The 21674-nt window shown below is 54.0% G+C and overlaps 1 protein-coding gene across 1 annotated transcript; it reads left to right on the forward strand.

Moving 5' to 3' along the window:
* The first annotated feature begins 6833 nt into the window (after positions 1 to 6833).
* C1QL1 (complement C1q like 1) lies at positions 6834 to 14736 on the forward strand. The gene is made up of 2 exons (XM_008012369.3): positions 6834 to 7694; positions 14066 to 14736. The coding sequence occupies exons 1-2, from the start codon at positions 7098 to 7100 to the stop codon at positions 14243 to 14245; spliced, it is 777 nt and encodes a 258-aa protein (XP_008010560.1). The 5' UTR covers positions 6834 to 7097; the 3' UTR covers positions 14246 to 14736.
* Positions 14737 to 21674: the final 6938 nt, after the last annotated feature.

The raw sequence follows: 21674 nt of genomic DNA on the forward strand, positions 1-21674 counted from the left end.
ACCAGCTGTATGATCCTGGGCCAGTCACTGAACCTCTCTAAACCTCAGCATCCTTATTTCCAATGTGGAGATCATGCTTATTCCTTAGACTTTTGGTGAGGGGTAAATGAAATAGAGTATGTGAAACACCTGGCACATATCAGTACCCAGACAACAGCAATAGCATCCATCCATCCTTCATTCCATAAACATCTCAAGATCCCTCCAGAAGCCTGGAAGTCTCCTGCCCCGTACCGCATCCCCATCCCCAATCAATCTGTTAATAAGTCAGTCAATTCCACCTCCTACCTTCCCAAGTCAGGCCACCACCAGCTCTCACCTGAACCACTGCAACTGCCTGGTACTAAGTCTCCCTACCAGCACTCTTACTCTATTTTAATCCTTTCCCCTCACAGTAGCCAGAGTGATCATTCTAATCTGAAAAATCTGATTATATTACTCATTCACTTAACACCCCCCAGTAATTTCTTTTGTTATTGTTGTTGTTGTTGAGACAGAGTCTCGCTCTGTTGTCCAGGCTGGAGTGCAGTGGTGTGATCTCAGCTCAATCCAACCTCCGCCTCCCGGGTTCAAGCAATTCTTCTGCCTCAGCCTCCCATGTAGCCAGGATTATAGGTGCCCACCACCACACAGAGTCATTTTTTTTTTTTATTTTTAGTGAGATGGAATTTCACCATGTTGGCCAGGCTAGTCTCAAACTCCTGAACTCAGGTGATCCACCCATCTCGGCCTCCCAAAGTGCTGGTGATTACAGGTATGGACCACAGTGCCTGGCCCCTCCAGTAATCTCTAATTACCCTTAGGACAAATTATAAACTCCTTGTCACAGCCCACAAGGCTCTGCAAGCATGGTCCTTAGCACATGCTGTTCCCTCTACCTGTAGTTTTTTCTTTCCCTTCCTCCTCCACTTCCAGTGGCCATATTCTTCACCTTGATGACTCCTTTCAGGGCTTACCTTAAATATCATCTCCTCCAGAAAGTTTCCCATTATTCCCTGCTCCCAGATGAATTTAAGAGACATTGCCGAGTGTTCCCAAAGTACTCCACACATTCTAAATGAGCTTGTCAGGCTAGATAGCAATTGCTTGTTTAACTGTCCAGGTTTCAGCAATACACTGTAAACTACATGAGGTCAGGGGACTTTTCTCTTTTTTTCCCCAACCTTACCAGCCAAACAGAAGTCTTTTTTGCTCATCTTTGTGTCCCGTGATAACAAGAGATGTGGTGTGCAGTCAGCTAATATGGTTTATAGAATGGATGGAGGATGAATGAATGGATGGATAAACAGAAAAAAATTACACCTTCTCTCTGTAAAGTCTTCTTGGACTCCTCTGGGCAGGGCATTATTATTATTATTATTATTATTATTATTATTATTATTATTATTGACAAGTCTCGCTCTATCACCCAGACTGAAATGCAGTGGCATGATCTCAGCTCACTGCAACCTCCAGCTCCTGGGTTCAAGCGATTCTCCTGCCTCAGCCTCCCAAGTAGCTGGGACTACAGGTGCATGCCACCACACCCGGCTAATTTTTGTATTTTTAGCAGAGACGGGGTTTCACCATGTTGGCCAGGCTGGTCTCGAACTCCTGGCCTCAAGTGTTCCACCCTCCTCGGCCTCCCGAAGTGCTGGGAGTATAAATGTGAGCCACCACGCCCAGCAGGGGATTATTTTTAATTTTTATTTTTGAGACAGGGTCTCGCTCTGTTGCCCAGGCTGAAGTGCAGTGGTACAAACATGGCTCACTGCAGTCTCAGACTCCTGAGCTCAAGCAATCCTCCCACCTCAGCCTCCCAACTCAGAGGGACTACAGGCCCGACAAATTTTTTGGTTTTTGTAGAGATGGGGGTCTCCCTATGTTGCCCAGGCTGGTCTCAAACTCCTGGACTCAAGTCATCCTCCTGCCTTTTGGCCTCCCAAAGTGCTAGGATTGTAGGAGTGAGCCACTGTGTCCAGCCTGGGCAGGACATTCTTCATCTATGCATCATTTGGACTTCGTAACACCTCCTACAAATCTCTACCCAAGCCTTAGATTCCTCAGCCATAAAATGGGGAAAATGATAGTGCGTACCTCATGAGGTTAATACTAGTACATGATATAAGCCATGTAATAGTTTTAAATCCATGATAATAGGTTAAGTGTAAATGAGATAATCCACAAAAGTGCTTAAGAACAGGATCTTGGCCGGGCCCAGTGGCTCATGCCTATAATTCCAGCACTTTGGGAGGCCGAGGTGGGCGGATCACGAGGTCAGGAGATCGAGACCATCCTGGCTAACACAGTGAAACTCCGTCTCTACTAAAAATACAAAAAAATTAGCCAAGCGTGGTGGCGGGCGCCTGTAGTCCCAGCTACTCAGGAGGCTGAGGCAGGAGAATGGCGTGAACCCAGGAGGCGGAGCTTGCAGCGAGCTGAGATTGCCTCACTGCACTCCAGCCTGGGCAACAGAGGGAGACTCCACCTCAAAAAAAAAAAAAAAAAAAAAAAAAAAAAAAAAAAAAAGAACAAGATCTTGGACTTAGTAAGTGCTCAAAAACTGTTAGCTACAGTAATCATTTTGGCAATGTATCCGATCTTTCTGCACGGGTGTCCCCCACCAAACAGTGAACTCCTCAGGGGCACCGTCCAGCCTTCTAGTCCTACCCATCTAAGGACACAGCATAGCCGCCTAGCTAGGTGTTTTCACCCTGGCAGGGCCTAGCTAGCTGTTTTCAGTAAATGTAAAAACAACTCAATGCAGATCCAGCAGCTGATGATTCAGGGCACAGCACCCCGCTTCCTCACTCCCAAACCCAGACACGCAGCAACACCAACAGCCTCTTACACATTCACACCCACTCACATTCATTCAAAGAACCCCAAAATACCACAGAACAGTCACCCAGTTCCTAAAGTCAGCACCAGCCATGCCAGGGTAAAAAGTCTTACCTATGCTCTTCCCTGTACCCTCCACGATATACCTCAATGCCTGGAATGACGGGGGCTATTGGAGCGACCCCCTTACTGTAGGAGTTCCTACAGTAGGGTCATTCCAGATGAGGGCTGTAGGAGTGACCCCTCACACTCACAGAAGGGGAAGCAAAGCTAGACCTTCAGCCCCCCGCTAACAGCATCCCAGCTACAGAGAGTGCGGCCGCCCTCCTTACCTTAAAACCCTCCTTCCCTTTCTGCTTCTGAAAACCTGAGTCCTGGCCCGGGCTAGGCATGGTGGCTCACGCCTGTAATCCCAGCATTTTGGGAGGCCCAGGCAGGCGGATCACCTGAGGTCAGGAGTTTGAGACCAGCCTGGCCAACATGGTGAAACCCTATCTCTACTAAAAATACAAAAATTTGCTGGGCATGGTGGCACGTGCCTGTAATTCCAGCTACTTGGGAGGCTAAGGCAGAAAAATCGCTGGAACCTGGGAGGCGGAGGTTGTGGTGAGCCGAGATGGCGCCATTAGGCTTCAGCCTGGGCAAGAAGAGTGCAACTCAGTCTCAAAAAGAAAAAAAAAAAAAAAAGGAAAAAAAGAAAACCGGAGTCCCTGTTCTTAGCAGGTGTTTGAAGAAGAGGCCTGGAAGCCAAAACTTCAGGGTTCTTCCCTCACTCATCCAGTTCCATCTCTGAACCTGGGAGCCTAGGTCCATTGTCCCCCTCTCCTAGTGCCAAGCACAGCAATTGGTAGGAAGCTGGCAGGACCAGGGAGACCTGAGGCCTGGGGGTCTCCTGAGAGGGCCTTCTTGGCCTTGAGGTGAAATAATTATATTAGCTACCATTTACGAGGTGCATAATAAGGGTCAGATACTGAGCCCAAGACTTTACATGCATAAAATCTCATTTAATCCTCACAACCCACCTTTTTCCAAAGGATGTCAGGCACTGCCGGGTAGGCTATTTACCTAAAATTACTGGGTAGGATGGGCATGCAAGCCTTTTCAGTTTTGTTGTTAATGAGACAGGGTCTTGCTCTGTTGCCCAGGCTGGAGTGCAATGGCGCGATCTCGGCTTATTGCAGCCTCGACCTCCCAGGCTCAATCGATCCTCCTGCCTCAGCCTCTTGAGTGGCTGGGACTACAGTACGCGCCACCACGCCAGGATCTCTCTAAGTTGCCCAAGCTTGTTTGGAACTCTGAGCTCAAGCGATCCTCGGGCCTCAGGCTCCCAAAGTGCTGGGATTACAGACGTAAGCCGCAGCACCCAGCTGGCACGCAGGTCTTTAATATCAGAATCTTCAACAGTCCAGCTTCATAGAATGTTGGGGGGCAGCATGGCGGATGGAGGGGTTGTGACTGTCTTCAGGCGTTAGACTAGGAGATGCCCCTCAAGGCAGCACCTGCTCCCCAATCAGCCAAGCCCTCATCTCCCGGAAAGAGGGGCGCTGAGAGCAGGGGATGGGTGGAGGGTCGGGTAGGGGGTTAAGGAGTGCTTCTTTGGGGGCCTGGGCGGAGCCGGGGCGGGGCTTGGCGAGCCCAGGGGAGGCGCCGAGCCGGTGGCTCCGGCTCACAGGCCAAGATGGCTGTTAATTAAAGTGCTGGCACTAGCTCCTTTCTGCAAAGTTTGAAGCCGTTATTTTCCACTCCAGCGAAGCGGGGAGAATCCGGCTGGGCTGACGGAGACGCCACACCGCGTCAGGGGAGCAGGCGCTTTTTCGGAGCGGGAGGCGGGGCGCCGTGCGGCTGTGAGCGCGCCTCTTGGATGCCCCGGCCGGCGCTGGGGTGGGTGGGCGCTCCCGCCCACTCCTTGGCCCCCGGCAGCTAGCCGCGGTGTGCCCGGAGGACTCTGCGAGTGCTGTGGGTGGCGGGCGAGCCCCAGCGGCGTAGCAGAGGAGGGGCCCGCGTGCGAGCGTACTAGGGAGAAGGGGGTCCGTGCAAATCCCAGGCTGACGACCGCGCACGCGCCCCTCGGGTCACCAGCCCTGTCGCTCTTGGTGGGGTACACCGAGGAGACCGCCGTGAGGAACCGGGGGGCCTGATTGCCTGACAGCCGAACGCTGAAGACTACTCTTCCCGAGCCCAGGGAGGTCTGGCTGCCCTGAGCCCCCTACCCCTGGGCTTTGGGCGGTAAACAGTACCTAGAGACTCCATCGCGCTGAGGTTGGAAGAGCCTGGAGCCAGGCTACGAGTTTGAATCCCGGCTCTCCCACTTATTAGTTGTGTGACTTTGAGCAAATCTCTTAACTTCCCAGAGCCTCAGTTCTCCATCTGTAAAATTAAAATAATGTTGGACTTTACTTCTTTGGATTGATGTGAAGATCAAGCGTGATCATGTATGTAAAACATTCAACACAGGGTCTAGCACAGAGTAAACCCTGAATGAATGCTACTTATTGAAGTTTTTTAGCTCCCTCCTTGGTGGCGGTGGGGTCACTCTAACCCCCTCAGCCATCAGTGCTTGGAGGGTCCTCTCTCACAGCCCCCTCGTTGGATGTCCCCGTGTCCTTCTCCACTCAGCCCTGGATGAGGTGAGCGACCTCAACCTTGGGTAGGGAAGGCCAGGGAATCATTTTGCCATGGTGAAGGGTCAATAGGGAGAGTGTGAGCCGGGAGGGGCCTCTTGGGAGAGGAGAGGCTGGGGTGTCATTCTTTAGCGGCCGCCAGTCGCCTCCGAATGGCAGAATCCTCCCCGGTGGGCCAGATAAAGGAGGGCGAAGGAGGAGCGGTGGAGCAGCCCGACCTGGGCCTCAGATAATGTGACAAATATTTTGATGGAAGCAGACACGTTTCGATTTATGCAACCTAAACACTTTGCGGCACTTGAGGAAGAGGAGAGCCTCCCACAGCCTGATGGGGAGAAGAGTTAGGGGGCGGCAGAGGAGGCTGGGGGTGAGGGAGGAGGGGCTGAGGGGCTGGATGAGATCCACCCCTCCTCCTGGAGGATGGAAAAGGGGGTCACCCCTCAGGGACGTATTTGCATCTGTCAGCATGCAGAAATAATGTGGGGGTGCCCGCCTTTTTAGGATCCCCTTTTCTCCCTGGTCCAGAGGCAGGGATAAAGGGATTGAGCAGAGGGAGATGGAAGAAAAGGGCCCAGGAAAAAGCAGCCTGGCCACAGTTCAGTGAGGAAGGGGCTGAGGTGAGGAGGGGGTTGAAGCTCCTGATCCCCCTGGGGGAGGCGGGTACCCGAACAGTCAGAGCCAGAAAGGAGGAGGCGGCCGCCCTCAGGACTCGGGCTCCGCTGGGCCCTCGGACAGGCATTCATCCGATCCCCGGATCTCCCAGACGGGTGGTCTGTGAGGCCTGAGTGCCAAATAGTCCCCTCTGTAAGCTCTTCTTCGCGTCACAACTCCCTTTCTCATCCTACCTTCCCGCTCCCCTCTTCGTCCTCCCCTCAATCACTCTCTTTGTCCCCTGCAGACCCGGGCGCTATCCTCTCGCTTCCGCCCCCTACGGGTCTTGGCCCGTCGCGACCCCCGTCCCTCTGTTTTCCTGGTGACCGACCCTCGAGGCCTCTCCTCTCCCGATCCCCTCGGCGCTCTCTAGCTCTCCCTGTGGCCCTCTCTCCCATTCGCTTTGGTCCCTCCTCTCCCCTTTCCTTGGAGCTCCTCTCAGGTCTCTCGGACCCCGGCCCCCATCCCATTTCCGAGTCTCGGTCTCTGCGTACTCAGTGTCCCCTTTCCTCTCCCGGCTCCCGCCCGTGGTCTCCGCGGCCCGCCCCCTTCTGCCCCGCCCACCTCGAGGCGCCCGCGGCCCAATTAGGCGCCGGCCCCGCCCGCAGCCCCACCCCTCGTGGGCCTAGAGCCGCGCAGAGCGGGCGGGGCGGGGCCCGGCCGAGGGGGCGGTGGCCCCGGCGCCAGGAGGCGGGAGGAGCCAGCGGGGAGGCGGGAGGCGGGAGGCGGGAGGCTGCGGCCGCAGCGCTCAGTCCAGCAGCGCAGCAGGAGGGAGGCGCGAGGCAGGAGTCGGCGGCTGGGCTCCGCAGCGCAGCCAGCGCAGCGCGGCGCCCCGGGCCCGGCCCCATGCCCGCAGCCCCGCCGGACCGCCCTTGAGCGCGGGCGTCTAGCCCGCGCCCCCTGCACGCCGGCACCATTGCCCCGACGGCGCGGCCGGGCGGCCCGGCGCTCCCCAGGCTCCGCGCGGGCCGAAAGACGCTGCTAGCGGCCGCCGCGGGCGTGGTGATGCTGCTGGTGCTGGTGGTGCTCATCCCTGTGCTGGTGAGCTCGGGAGGCCCGGACGGCCACTATGAGATGCTGGGTACCTGCCGCATGGTGTGCGACCCCTACCCCGCGCGGGGCCCCGGCGCCGGCGCGCGGCCCGACGGCGGCGACGCCCTGAGCGAGCAGAGCGGCGCGCTCCCGCCTTCCACGCTGGTGCAGGGCCCCCAGGGGAAGCCGGGCCGCACCGGCAAGCCTGGCCCTCCGGGGCCTCCCGGGGACCCAGGTCCTCCTGGCCCTGTGGGGCCTCCGGGGGAGAAGGGTGAGCCAGGCAAGCCGGGCCCTCCGGGTCTGCCGGGCGCGGGAGGCAGCGGCGCCATCAGCACGGCCACCTACACCACGGTGCCGCGCGTGGCCTTCTACGCCGGCCTCAAGAACCCCCACGAGGGTTACGAGGTGCTCAAGTTTGACGACGTGGTCACCAACCTAGGCAACAACTACGACGCGGCCAGCGGCAAGTTTACGTGCAACATTCCCGGCACCTACTTTTTCACCTACCATGTCCTCATGCGCGGCGGCGACGGCACCAGTATGTGGGCAGACCTCTGCAAGAATGGCCAGGTGGGCCAGGCGGGGGCATGGGGCTGGCCTGGGGGCAGGGCACCCAGGGAGCCCGGGGCAAATGGGTACCTGATCGGAGTTGGCGGGGGCACCAGGCGGACACAGGTGGAGACCCCACCCTACAGCTGCCCCGCTTGGGCATCACGTGTGGGGATGGTCGGAGCCAGCGGACATCTCCGATCCTCAGTTCCTGGGCTCCCGCTCCAAGACAGACGCTGCTGGGCACCGTCTGGAACGCTGCTGGAAATGCGGGAAACGAACCCAACTAGTCAGAGCGCAGGGCTCACAGGTGCACAGACTTGCCCTTGAGGGCTTGCCCCTTGGGAAGTGGATTAGGGCCGACACCAGCGGGCGATAAGGGGAGGGCAAGGATGAGCTCTGGCGCATGGAATAGGGAGAAGCAGCATCCGCGCCCGCGGGCGCCTAGGCACGTGGCCATGGGCGCACGCGGAGAAAGGTGGCTGCAGGAAATGTTTGGGGCACAAAGGCAAAGGGAGCCCGGTGCTTAGAGCCCTGGCTGCAGTGCGTCCCCTGCTCTCGAGAAGGGACCATTGGGCGGATCTGACACCCTTTGCAAAATCCGGGAGTTGGGAGCTCTTTCCCACTGTAGCAGAGCTGCCCCAACAAGAAGGCAGCCTGGGGGGGAGGGGTAGTTTTTCCTCTTGAGGCGGGGGAGGAAATGGAAACTCCCCCTCCTCTTGGTCTCCTGCTCCAGCCCCTCCTGACTCTGGGGTGTGTGGGATCTTCTCCATTCTCTGTCCCCACCTCAGACGCTGGAGCTGGAAAACGCTGAGTGTGTTGGGGACTCTGGTACCGGGACTCGCATGTGCCTGTAGCTCTCCTTGGAATGGCCGACCCCAGGACCAACCTCCACCCAGCCCCACCCCGGGGTGACAATTTTAGCCAGCTATCTTGATACCATCTCCCTTCCCAGTGCTCCCACTCATGGTGGCCTGCGGCCTGGGGGTGTGGTCAGGCCGAGTATTCTCTTGGAAGAAGGGGACCGCTGGTCAGAACTAAAACTGAGCTAGTGGAAGTTGAGGAGGAATCTCCCACGATTGAGATGCAAGACCTTGTTGGAACCCTTCCCACGGCAGCACTGCCCTGAAGCTCTGCCAGCCTGCGGGTCTGCAAGTCTTGGGGGCAGGGACAGGAGCAAGCAGGGAAAGTGAGCAGATAGCCAGCCAGGTTCTTGTAAGTCAGCCCCTCTTCTCTTTCTTCTGCTTGGCTGCTACCCCCCACCCAACACCTTTTCTCTGGTTTCTGCCTCTCCCCTGCCTCTTTCTTCTATTTTTCTGTTTCTTATCCATCTCTCTCCTGTGTCTGCCTTTTCCGTCTCTCCCTGGGTTTCTGGCCTCTCCTCCCCGGGTCTAACCCCACTCTTCTCTATTCCTTGTATGTCTCTCTCTCCCACGTGTGTCTATCAGACATCCCTGTGTCTCTCCTCTTTGTCCTTGGTTCCTGACCAAATGGGAGGCCCCAGTATCCAGCAAAGGCTCATTCTGCAGACAGCCCCATGATTCCCCCTATTAATCACCAATAAGGGATGCAGCAATGTCACCTTCATCAATGGAATGTCTTCCTTTCCCAAAGAAGTTTGGGCTGACACAGAGCTGAGGTTTCAGAGGACTGACAGCTTGCCTGGATAGGGAGGCAGTCATCAGGCCACAGGTTGGCCCTAGACCCTGCACCACCTCAGGAAGTCCCCACAGGTCCCCAGAGATGCTGTGTGCTTAGAGTGGGGAACTTGCGTCAGTCACTGGGAGGTAAAACCATCTCAAAAGCTCCTTTTCCCTCCAGCAGGGGCAGGGTGTTGACAGAGTCTGATGAAGGGGTGCTCATTGGAGATGGGACCACAGGCTAATAGGAAAAAAGGAGGTGACTTTAGGGGTTTCAAAGGCCTAGCACTTAATAGTTACTCAGACCAGCCCCCTCAAAAGAAAACCAGGAGAGGCTGGGCACAGTGGCTCACGTTTCTAATCCCAGCACTTTGGGAAGCGAAGGCAGGTGGATCAGCTGAGGTCAGGGGTTTGAGATCAGCCTGGCCAACACGGCGAAACACCATCTCTATTAAAAATACAAAAATTAGCTGGGTGTGATTGTGCATGCCTGTAATCCCAGTTACTCAGGAGGCTGAGGCAAGAGAATCACTTGAACCCAGGAGGTGGAGGTTGCAATGAGGTGAGATCTCACCACTGTACTCTAGCCTGGGCAACAGAGTGAGACTGTCTCCAAAAAAAAAAAAAAAAGAAAGAAAGAAAACCAGGAGAAATAGTGGGGCCTATAGCCCCCTCTCCCATGTCCTTTATGACTTCTTCCAAATTGCCCAAGAGACTCGTTTGATCTCACTAGTCATCCCACTTGTTAGTTTTGAGCCCCTACTAGGAGCCAGGTTTGAGGCTTTGTAGGAGTTCAGTCCACTTGCCCTCCAAGACTTCATGGCCTATGCAGGGGGAACATTCGTAACGTACAATCACACACCCCAACGAGTACTGTGTTAAAGGTGGGCTGGGAGCCCAATTGATGACTTCGGTCCCCAAATGTGTTGGCTGGGAGGGAGTGCTTCAGTAGGGCCTACCCTGGTGCAGACCAACCTGATGCAGGGAAGAAGATGGTGAACCTTGGTCCCCAAGGTGAGGAGATACCACTAGGGAGAAAATAAAAGGTCAAGTGTAGGGGAAAGCCAGCTCAGAGGTGGACGAGGACATTTAAATAAGCAGAGAAAAAAAATGGCAGGACCGGGCAATGGATGTGAACAAAAGAGAGAAGCTTGTATCTCCCATGACTTCAGAACCAGGGGCCATCCTGAGCACTGCATTTTTTCTTCCTGGCTTCCTGCCTGTAGAGAGGCTTCCAGAATTTCTTTAGGGAGGCAGAGCTGAATCTGGGCTCTGCCTCTTCTCTGGGCAAGGTCGGGATGGGGAGTGCCACCTTCATGCCTGGCACTAAGGCTCCCTCTGTCCTTATCTGAGGCCCACTGGCCCCTGTCCTTAGGGGTAGCCTTGCATCAACACCCCTGATGGCACCAAGTCCTGACCATTAGGATTCGAGGAGCCTGGGGAAAGGATTCTGGGTTGGCAGTGGGGCCCTGGGTGTGGTGAGTTGCCTGCAGCTGCCTCCAAGATCCACAGTTCAGGTGGGTTGGAGAGGACACAAAATTAATAAACTGGGCAGGGGGCTTTGTGAGGATGTGCCAGGGCCTGTGGTCAGGGTGCTGCTTATCCAGGGTAGCAGGCTGTGGGGAGGTGAGTATCACCAATGGGCAAGGGGTTTGACAACAGACTCTGACTGCAGCGAGAGGTGCTGGCATATATAAATTCAAGGTGGCAGTATAAAGACCTAAGAAGGCCGGGCACGGTGGCTTACTCCTGTAATCCCAGCACTTTGGGAGGCTGAGGTGGGCGGATCACCAGAGGTCAGGAGTTCGAGACCAGCCTGTCCAACATGGTGAAACCCTGTCTCTACTAAAAATACAAAAAAAAAGAAAAAAAAAAAAAAAAGGCTGGGTGTGGTGGTGGATGCCTGTAATTCCAGCTACTTGGAAGGCTGAGGTAGGAGAATCACTTGAACCTGGGAAGCGGAAGCTGCAGTGAGCTGAGATTGCACCTCTGCACTCCATCCTAGGTGACAGACCGAGACTCTGTCTCAAAAAGGAAAAAGACCTAAGGAGATCAGCCTCTCCCCTGGTGGTGGCAGGTGGTCCCCTGGCTATCCTCTCTGGCCCCTATACCTTTCACAACACAGAGCACAATGCCTGGCACAGCAGGAATGCAGTAAATATGTGAAAATGCAAGCGTCCCCCATGGGCTACGCTGGCTCCCCTATGGGAGCCACATCTGCACACCCAAGACCCCAGCATTGATCTGAGGGCAGGAACATGTTTCCTGGATACCCTCTCACCCAGTTCCCTTGGTCAGACCATTGCCTCAGTTTCCCCTCCTGGCAGCCCTTGAGGAACTGATTCTGCAGTGCTCCCTCATAACAAGGCCCAAACCTGCTTTCTTGCTTCCTTGGCAACCTCGTTTACCCACACTTCCCCTTGGACCCCAGGAGGAGCTGCAGACCTCAACTGTCTCCAGTCAGGCAGAGAATTGGGACCCCTGGGTTCCAACCCTGGATGCCCCACCATCTAAGGAGGGAAGGGCATAAATTCTCTCTGCCTCCATTAGGATAATTACGGCAACAATCATGGTGATGAATAAATAATAAACATAAGCATAACAGTTCTGATGCAGTCACATCACCAGGAGATTCCTGATGACAGATGACTCTGTTCCAATGGATTTGGCTATTAAGGAGCACACTGTTTTAATAAGTTAAGGATAAATTAATCTGGGCAATAAAAATAATTGTTATTAGTAGTAATTTATTAGCAAAGATAATGAAATGCGTGTGTAATAATAAATACTACCAGGATTAGGGCTCAGGGAACAATACAGAAGTTGGCTGTTTGCTTTCAGCTCTTCCCTAATAACTCAAAGCCCCATCAAGATCTAAATGTTTTTTTTTCTTCATCATCAAAAGACTTTTACAGAGGTGGCAGTGGTGAGGCAAAGTCTTCTCATCCATTTTCTAGACACAGAAACTGAGCTCCTTGGCAGACAGCATCTCCCCTCTCATTTATTCCCTCCCACCTTTAACTAGACCAGTTTTCCCAGCTAAGTGCACAAAGAGTTTCTTCTCTGGTTGGGAAGAAGAGGTTGAAGGAGAAGAAGGGGTTGGAGATGGGCTTTAAAGGGAGGCCCTCATGCAAATATGTCGGGTCCTCTTCATTGCAGCATCGCATCTGAGTCAGCGGCTCTGGCACAGCTGACCTGCAGTGCTGCCTCCAGTCCAGGAGAGAGGATGGGCCCCTCCCCTAATTTGGCATGGTTCTACCCAGACTTCAGCCCTGGAGGGTGGGATGGTGAGCTGCCTTCCATGAAGGGACAGGATAGAGAGGGGCCGTGGAGAAACCTGACTGAGAGAACTCCACTCAGTGCAGCCTCCCCACACCACAAGCCACAGTCCTGGAAAGGGCGCTTCTCTTCCAGGTCTCTACCCAGGATACACTGGAGAGGCCCCGATCCTCAAACTCAGGACTTATGTTTCCATCCCTGTTAGAGGAATGTCTGTAGATCATTTGTTCACCACCACACAATCTCTCTCTCTCTTTTTTTTTTTGAGACTGAGTCTCACTGTGTCGCCCAGGCTGGAGTGCAGTGGCGTGATCTTGGCTCACGGCAGCCTCCATCTCTCGGGTTTAAGTGATTCTGCCTCAGCCTCCCCAGGAACTAAGATTACAGGCATGGGCCACTACACCTAGCTAATTTTTGCATTTTTAGTAGAGATGGGGGTCTCACCGTGTTGGCCAGTCTGGTCTCGAATTCCTGACCTCAAATTTTCCACCAACCTGGGCCTCCCGAAGTGCTGGGATTACAGGCGTGAGCCACCGTGCCCAGCCACACACAATCTCTTATGATTATAGTCAGAGTCTCCAAAAGTGACAGCAGGCTGCAAACCCAAATGCTGGTGCTCCCTTGACCCATTATCCTGCCTGTCCCTCCCCATCCCCCATCAAGGCAGGGACCAGCAAGGATGTCACTTCAGACCGAGAATCCCAGAGGGAAGTAAGGCCTGGATTCCCTTCTTCCCACCCAGTTCCTTTCTACCACCCTGAGGTGAGATAGGAGGAGCTACAAGTCCTCTTTGGGTGGGTAGTGACAGGTATATAGCTATAGCTCCATGGAGACTGGCACCCATACTCCTTCTAAGCCCTGGGAGGGGAAAGCATTACCAGGCCTTCTGTCTCACTGCTGCAGCAGGGGAGACTCTGGACTGCATTTCAGACCAAAGACCTGGCCCTGGTTCAGGGTGGTTGCTGACTGGCAGCCTGGCATTGATCCAGCTGCCTGACCTGTGGGGCCAAGGTGTGCCCTTGTGTCCATCCATTGACATAAGATCCAGCGGGTGTGGCTGAAACGATGGCATCATTATGAAAGCAGAGAGGAAGGAATGATGAGAGAAGGGAAGGCCCTCCATCCCCTGGAGGTCCAGAGAATTCCTCTTTGCAAGGACCGGCTTCCTGGAGGTATTGAGGTTCTGGGCCAGCTGGATGGAAAGCCCTATAGGAGTGAAGGAGGAAGACTCTGCCTTGACTCCCAGTTCAGGTCCAGATCAGACCTGCCCTAGAAATCCAGGGCTCGTCTCTGCCCCTCTCCTGAAACAAGTTCTGTACGATTGGGAGGGGGCCTGGGAGGGGGCTGGGTGGGATGAGGTGAGGCTGCAGGCCAGGTTTCAGGGTCTGCTGATCCTCCCCGGGACTGCCTCACCTCCCTCCCTTCTCATCCTCCCTCCTCTCTCGCCCTCCCTCCCGTGTCCCCTACCCGCAGGTGCGGGCCAGTGCTATTGCCCAGGACGCGGATCAGAACTATGACTACGCCAGCAACAGCGTGATCCTGCACCTGGACGCCGGCGACGAGGTCTTCATCAAGCTCGATGGAGGCAAAGCACACGGCGGCAACAGCAACAAATACAGCACGTTCTCTGGCTTCATCATCTACTCCGACTGAGCTCCCCATGTCCCTCCACCCACGTCCCTCACCCCCGCGGGATCCCCTCTGGGCGGGGCAGACGATGACTCGCCCCTGCCCACCCGCTCGCCGCCCGGCCCTCCCCGGCTATGACGCCCCCGGCCCGTGCTCACCACCGCCTGGGCCACAGCTAGGCCCTCCCGCCGGCTCGTTGCAGAGCCGGGCCCAGCGCGCCCTGTCCCCGTGCCCGGGAGCCGGGGTTGACCGCCCCCGCCCGGCCCGCGCTATATATTTGTACAATAGGACTGTTTACTGCCCACCTCCGCCTGCCAGCCCACCCCAGCCTGGGGAGAGGTCGCGGCGGCGGGGTTGCTTCCTGCACTCTGAGATGAGCTGCCCTCGGCTCCCTCCGGGGTGGCGCGCCCAGGGAAAGGGGGAATTGGGGACTGGATTGCTTCCCAGCACCCTCAGAGCTCCTGCCCGGCTGTGCCCCGTCTGACCAAAGCTATAATAAAAACATTTTCACCCTGCGGGGTTTTCAGTCTGTGCCCTGGGGAGGGTTGGGGGAGGGAACCGCCGACCGTGCCCTCCTCCAGATTAGGAAGGGGTCTGGTGGAAGTTTCTAGGCGAAACCAGGTGCCAGAACTTGAGCTGCTCCAGGAGGAAGTTGCCAAAGGGTCCAGTGCCCACCACAGCCCAAGTGGGCCTGGAAAGCTGGGATGGGAAGCAGCCCAGTTACTTCATCATCTTCCATGGTGGACAAATTCCTTTTTTTTTTTTTTTTTTTTTTTTTTTTTTTGAGACCGAGGAGTCTCCCTGTGTCGCCAGGCTGGAGTGCAGTGGCAAGAACTCGGCTCACTGCAACCTCCACCTCCCAGGTTCAAGTGATTCTCCTGCCTCAGCCTCCTGAGTAGCTAGGAATACAGGCATGCACCACCACGCCCAGCTAATTTTTGTATTTTTAGTAGAGATGGGGTTTCACCATGTTGACCAGGCTGGTCTCAACCTCCTGACCTCGTGATCCACCTGCCTCAGCCTCCCAGAGTGCTGGGATTACAGGTGTGAACCTCGCTGAAAGTGGCATCAGCATTCCACAGGCACAGGTGATCTTTAAACTGGGAGACCTAGGTCCAGCCCTGGGCCACCATGTATGATCCTGGGCAAGTCACTCCTCTCAATTCAATTTAGGATTAATGACAGCCATAGAAAGGAACATCCTTTGGACTAAAGGCTGGTTGACCTAGGTCTACGCACTTGACCTCTGTGCTTCGGTTTCCTCATCAATAAACGTAGGTAAGGAGACCTACCTCACTTGATTGAGGATTAGTGAGGTATATTGTTAAGTGCTCAATAAACATAGCTTTTATTATTTATCTGTAACTGTTGCAAAATGCTTTCAAGTATGCCATCTCGGTGGCTCATGCCTGTAATCCCAGCACTTTGGGAGGCCGAGGTGGGAGGATCACCGAGGTCAGGAGTTTGAGACCAGCCTGGCCAACATGGTGAAAACCTGTCTACTGAAAATGCAAAAATTAGTTAGGCGTGGTGGCAGGCGCCTGTAATCCCTGCTATTGGTATTGGGAGGCTGAGGCAGAATCACTGGAATTCTGGAGGCGGAGGTTGTAGTGAGCTGAGATCGCGCCATTGCACTAGGCGGCAGAGCAAGACTCCATCTCAAAAAGAAAAAGAAAGAAAATCCAAGACATACCAAGTCCCCTTACCCCACCACTGCCATCCTCACTTCCTGCAACTAGGGGCCATGTCACACAGGGCATTTCTAGATAACAACAGCTAATATTGAGAGAGTACCCACTATATGTCAGGTACTATGTAAGAACTTTATAAATATTATCTCATGGATATGTGTGCAGGGGTGGGCAGTAGATCTACAGGAAATTATCTCATGCCCTTTAAAATTATGCTGTTATTTTATCCATTTTAGATGAGGAAACTGAGGCTCAGAGAGGTTAAACAACTTGCCAAGATCACAGAGCTAAAAACAGGCACATGCCAGTATTTGAACCAAAGACCATGCTCTTACCTGGCACACCATATTTCATAGAGTTGGGATCTCCAAAGCAGATCTGAGGATGGCATCAGGGCAGCCTGAGCCCAGCCCTTCCACTCCCACCCCTGCCCTGCAGAGGCCTGATGTATTTACAAGCATCTGCCCTGGGCAGCAGCCATGGGGTGAGACTCTTGGAGAATCCCAAAGCTCTTCATTGAGGAAAGGTCCCATCTGGCCTCCCCTCCCCAGTCTAGCTCAGCTGGAGAGACAGGAAGGAGGGGTGGCCTCCCTCCTGGCCAGGCCTCATGTATAGACCCTTGTCATTGCTGGCAGACTTGAATGACTTTCTTTATCCTCCCTTCTCTTCCCTACTTCCCCCACTGCCAGCTGTGGCCGTTTAATAAAATTAGTTTAATGCTTGTTCCTTCCCTGTGGGGTCTGGAGATTGAAATCTGCAGGTCCCCACAAACCCAATAAAACCCCTGGCAGGTCTGGCTGGAATGAGAATCTCGGTGGGAAGAGTGATTAGGTTAGAAGGCACTCCTCTGGCCCCCCAGTGCTACCCACAGCCCCGGGTTCTCTAATGGCCATTCGGGCCTGGAATTATCCAGCCACCACACCTGAGGGGCTCCCCACCCTTCCCAGAGGCCAGTGGGACTGATCCATGACCTCTGTTACAAGAAAAACCATGTCAATCTTTTCTGTAGTGCGTGCAGGCTGGCTGACTGGCTGGCCTGGCTTCTTTTCTTTCTAGTAACTTGACAGTCCTCATGTTGTTTTGAGAGATGGGGCTAACATCTCCATTTTGTAGGTGAAGAAATCATAGTCTGGGCCGGGCGCGGTGGCTCACACCTGTAATCCCAGCACTTTGGGAGGCCGAGGTGGGCGGATCACAAGGTCAGGAGATCGAGACCACAGTGAAACCCCGTCTCTATTAAAAATACAAAAAATTAGCCGGGCGCGGTGGCGGGCGCCTGTCGTCCCAGCTACTCAGGAGGCTGAGGCAGGAGAATGGCATGAACCCGCGAGTCGGAGCTTGCAGTGAGCCGAGATTGCACCACTGCACTCCAGCCCGGGGCACAGAGCGAGAATCTGTCTCAAAAAAAAAAAAGAAAAAAAAAAAAGAAATCATAGTCTGAAGAAGATTCGTGACTTGCCCACAGTCATGCAGTAACGCTGTGGCACAACTGGGGCTGGACTGAAACCAAGGACTTTTCTGACCTTTGAAGGGCACTAGGAGTGTCCTGCAGTGCCAGCTTTCCTGCTGCTTGTCACTCAAGCCACATCCCAGTTGCAGGGCAACCTTCTAGGGAAATGCTCCCCATCAAACAGGGGCTCCTCAAGGGCAAATCTATTTTTTTCCTTAGACTTGGGACACCTGAGGGCAAAGACTGTGTCTCCATCATCAGTTTGGGAAGCTTCCTAAAGGTAAGACGCATATCTCCTCCATCAGACTGGGGGCCTTAAAGACAAAGACTGTGTTTTCTCTTCAAATCTCAGCTCCTTGAGGGTGAGGTGTGTATCTCCACCCAGACCAGGGATCTGGGGATTCCTTGATGCAAAGACTGGCTTCCATGAGTGGTTCTAAGGGGTAGATACTGTGCTTTTCCTTTTTCTTTCCTTTTTTTTTTTTTGAGATAGAGTCTTGCTCTGTCACCCAGGCTGGAGTGCAGTGGCATGATCTCGGCCCACTGCAACCTCTACCTCCAGGGTTCAAGCGATTCTCCTGCCTCAGCCTCCCGAGCAGCTGGGACTACATGTGTGCACCACCATGCCTGGCTAATTTTTGTATTTTTACTAGAGACAGAATTTCACCATGTTGGCCAGTGTCGTCTTGAACTCCTGGCCTCAAGTGAGCTGCCCATCTCGGCCTCCCAAAGTGCTGGGATTACAGGCATGAGTCACTGTGCCTGGCCGATACTGTGCTTCTTCTATTAAACTAGGACTTTCTGAGAAAGGGACAGTCTCCACCCCCGGACTGGGGGCTGCCTGAAGGAGAGACTGTCTTCTTATCTAACTATGAGCACTTTGAGAGCAGAGGCTGTGTCTGTCTTTTCTAGTGGGGGCTCCGTGAAAGCAGGGCATTTGTCTCCCCCTTCTTCAGTCAGGGTTCTTTTCTGGCACAGGAACATTCCAGGGGTCAGGGCTGTGTGGGGGTGGGAAGGTGCCGGACAGACAGAAGGGCATGTCCACTCTGGAGGAGAAGCAACAAACCTCCCCAGGCTGCCTCCCCTTTAGGAAGATGTGTGATTAATTAATGAATAATGTCCCTGCCAGGAGGGGTGTGAGGACGGAGGTGCCCCTGGAGCTCTTCCACACGAGAAATGGCAGGCCATCTTATGCCGAGGCAGCCACCAGCCCTAGGAGCTGGTGCTGCCCTGGTTTCTAAGGTTATGAGGACCAGAGGGGGCAGTGGGCCCACTGCTGGGGGCTGCCCTAATTGGATGACTTTGCAGGAAGGCCAGGCAGGTATGCCTGGCTCTCCACTTCAGCTTGCTACAGACACATCTGCCATGGTGAGGTCTAAGGGTTAATTGCCTCCCTCCTCACTCCTGGTAACCAATATTTCATTTACTGCTTGGAGGGGAGCTGCCCAGAGAATCAATCCTGGACAAGCATCCAGGAGACAGGGGAACTGGGGAGACCCAGGAGCTGTTTCCTGAAGGAGCTCTGAGCATCAGAGGAGGCAGGAGGCGGAGACCCAGAGAAGGCGGCCAATTGCTCAAAGCTGCTCTGGGTCTCGTCTGAGTTCTGCTGACCCTGACAACAGCTCCAGGACCCCCAAGGGCTAGAAGAAAGTTCCAGGGGTCCAGAGGCCACACTACCCCAGCTAGCTGTGTTGCTGCCCATGCCCTGGTTCCTTCTGCATTTATTTATGTGGATCCCCTCCAGACAAAACTGTAGCAGGTTAGATGCTGTTATTAAGGTTATTTTCACACATGATGACTGTATATTTGAAAAGTGGAACTGAAGGTGTGAGTTCCTCACTCCCTTCTAGGTAATAAACCTTAAAATCCTACAAATGAGGTGATAATAAAGTGGAAGTGAAAAGTCTACACATGTTTGGAACTGGAAGGGATTGGAAGGGACACTAGGAGGGGGCAGATGGGGGCTGGAGAAAGGGGCCCGAGGGCTACCTACCCCATGCTCTCCATGCATTTGTGCCATCTGCCAAAATTGAGAATCAATGCCACAGAATGGCCACTCCCCTCACGCAGCTTAGAAACACTAAGACCCAGAGAGGAAGCTAAAGTTGACTGGGTTGGTTCAGGGTAGAGTTAGAAAAGGAGAGAGCAGGACCCAGTAGACACGCAAGAAGTGAAGACGGAAGAACTGGGTTCGGCCAGGTGCAGTGGCTCACACCTGTAATCCCAGCACTTTGGGAGGCCAAGGCAGGTGGATCACTTGAGGCCAGGAGTTCGAGACCAGCCTGGCCAACATGGTGAAACCCTGTCTCTACTAAAAGTACATAAATTAGCCGGGCGTGGTGGTACACACCTGTAATTCCAGCTACTCCGGAGGCTGAAGCAGAAAAATTGCTTGAAGCTGGCAGGAGGCAGAGGTTGCAGTGAGCCAAGATCATGCCACTGTACTACAGCCTGGGCAACAGAGCAAGACCCTGTCTCACAAAAAAAAAAAAAAAAAAAAGGCCAGGCACAGTGGCTTGTGCCCGTGATCCAGTACTTTAGGAGGCCAAGGCGTGTGGGTCACCTGAGGTCAGGAGTTTGAGACCAGCCTGGTCAACATGATGAAACCCTGTCTCTACTAAAAATACAAAAAACTAGCCAGGCGTGGTGATGGTTGCCTGTAATCCCAGCTACTCGGGAGGCTGAGGCAGGAGAATCGCTTGAACCTGGGAGACAGAGGTTGCAGTGAGCCGAGATCGCACCATTGCACTCCAGCCTGGGAAACAAGAGTAAAACTCCATCTCAAAAAAAAAAAAAAGAAAACAAAAAAAAAAAAAACAAAAGAAAGAAAGAAAGAAAAAGTAAAAAGAAATGAAAAAAGAAATAACCCAGATTGGGAATGATTATATGTGGGATTTTAGAAAGAAAGCAATCTAAGTGTGGTGGCTCACGCCTGTAATCCCAGCACTTCATGAGGCTCAGACAGGAGGATCACTTGAAGCCAGGAATTTGAGACCAGCCTGGATGGCAAAGCAAGACCTCATCTCTACAAAAAAGTTATTTAAATTAGCCAGGCATGGTGGCACAAGCCTGTATTCTCAGCTCCTCAGGAGTCTGAGGTGAGAGGATCACTTTAGTCCAGGAGTTTGAGGCTGCAGTGAGCTATCATAGTGCCACTGCACCCCAACCTGGATGACAGCTAGATTGTGTCTAAAATAAAAATAAAAATGAAAAAGAAAGAAAGAAACTACCCAGACAGCAGCTTCTTCAGGGGATGAGGCTCCTGCTCTTCCAAGATGATGAAAGTAAAATTTGAGGGCTCCTTCCCAGGCCCTCGAGGCACAGGCCTTTGCTCCTTGAGTGGTAAGCACTGGCCTGAACTAGGAAAACTGCCTGAGCTAGAATAGTTACAGACCTCTCCCTGCCTGACCAGAGACAGATATGTGTCTGCTAGGCCCTTGCCTACTCTGTTGCCTGCAGAATGCCTGCTCATTCTTTTTGTTGTTGTTGTTGTTGTTTGTTGTTGAGATGGAGTCTCGTGCTGTCGCCCAGGCTGGAGTACAATGGCGCAGTCTCGGCTCACGGCAACCTCCACCTCCTGGGTTCAAGTGATTCTCCTGCCTCAGCCTCATGAGTAGCTGGGATTACAGGTGCCCGCCACCACGCCCAGCTAATTTTTGTATTTTTAGTAGAGACGGGGTTTCACCAGGTTAGCCAGGCTGGTCTCGAACTCCTGACCTCAGGGGATCCACCAGCCTCGGCCTCCCAAAGTGCGCCACTGCGCCCGGCCAGGCCTGTTCATTCTTTAAGGCCCAGGCCTACTGCCTGCTCTTTCATGAAGCCTTTTTGCACTTCCCCAGCAGGTCTCTCTCCAAAGGCTCCAAAGCCTCCAAAGCCTCCAAAGCCTCTAAAGCCTCCAAGGCTAGACTGAGAGCATCTTCCCAGTAGGGCTGTCTCACTCAGTACTGTAACACTGTGCCGGCCAGATAATGGCCATTCTACCATAAGAGTGGTTGTTTCACCATCTCTCACTCTCCTTAAGCTTTCACCTTTCTCTGCTGTGATGGATGCTGCGATGCACACTGCCCAGGTCTCCTTCAGAACTGAAGGATCTAGTCCCCAAGCTCCGGAGACTGCTGCCAGCAGATGGCTCTCAGCTACCAGCCCCCTTTCAGGATTTCCCCTGCTGATGTGAGCTGCCTTCCTCAATGTCCTGCCCCTTTCTCAGAGCAGCCTGCTTCCCATAACTGATCAGCATGGGTTTTATGTGCCGGGCCCTCCACCCCCTACTCAGGGCAGCTCTGAAGCGTCTTCCCTACTTCAGAGTTCCCAG

This window comes from Chlorocebus sabaeus, chromosome 16 (assembly GCF_047675955.1).
Source record: "Chlorocebus sabaeus isolate Y175 chromosome 16, mChlSab1.0.hap1, whole genome shotgun sequence".
NCBI lineage: Eukaryota > Metazoa > Chordata > Mammalia > Primates > Cercopithecidae > Chlorocebus > Chlorocebus sabaeus.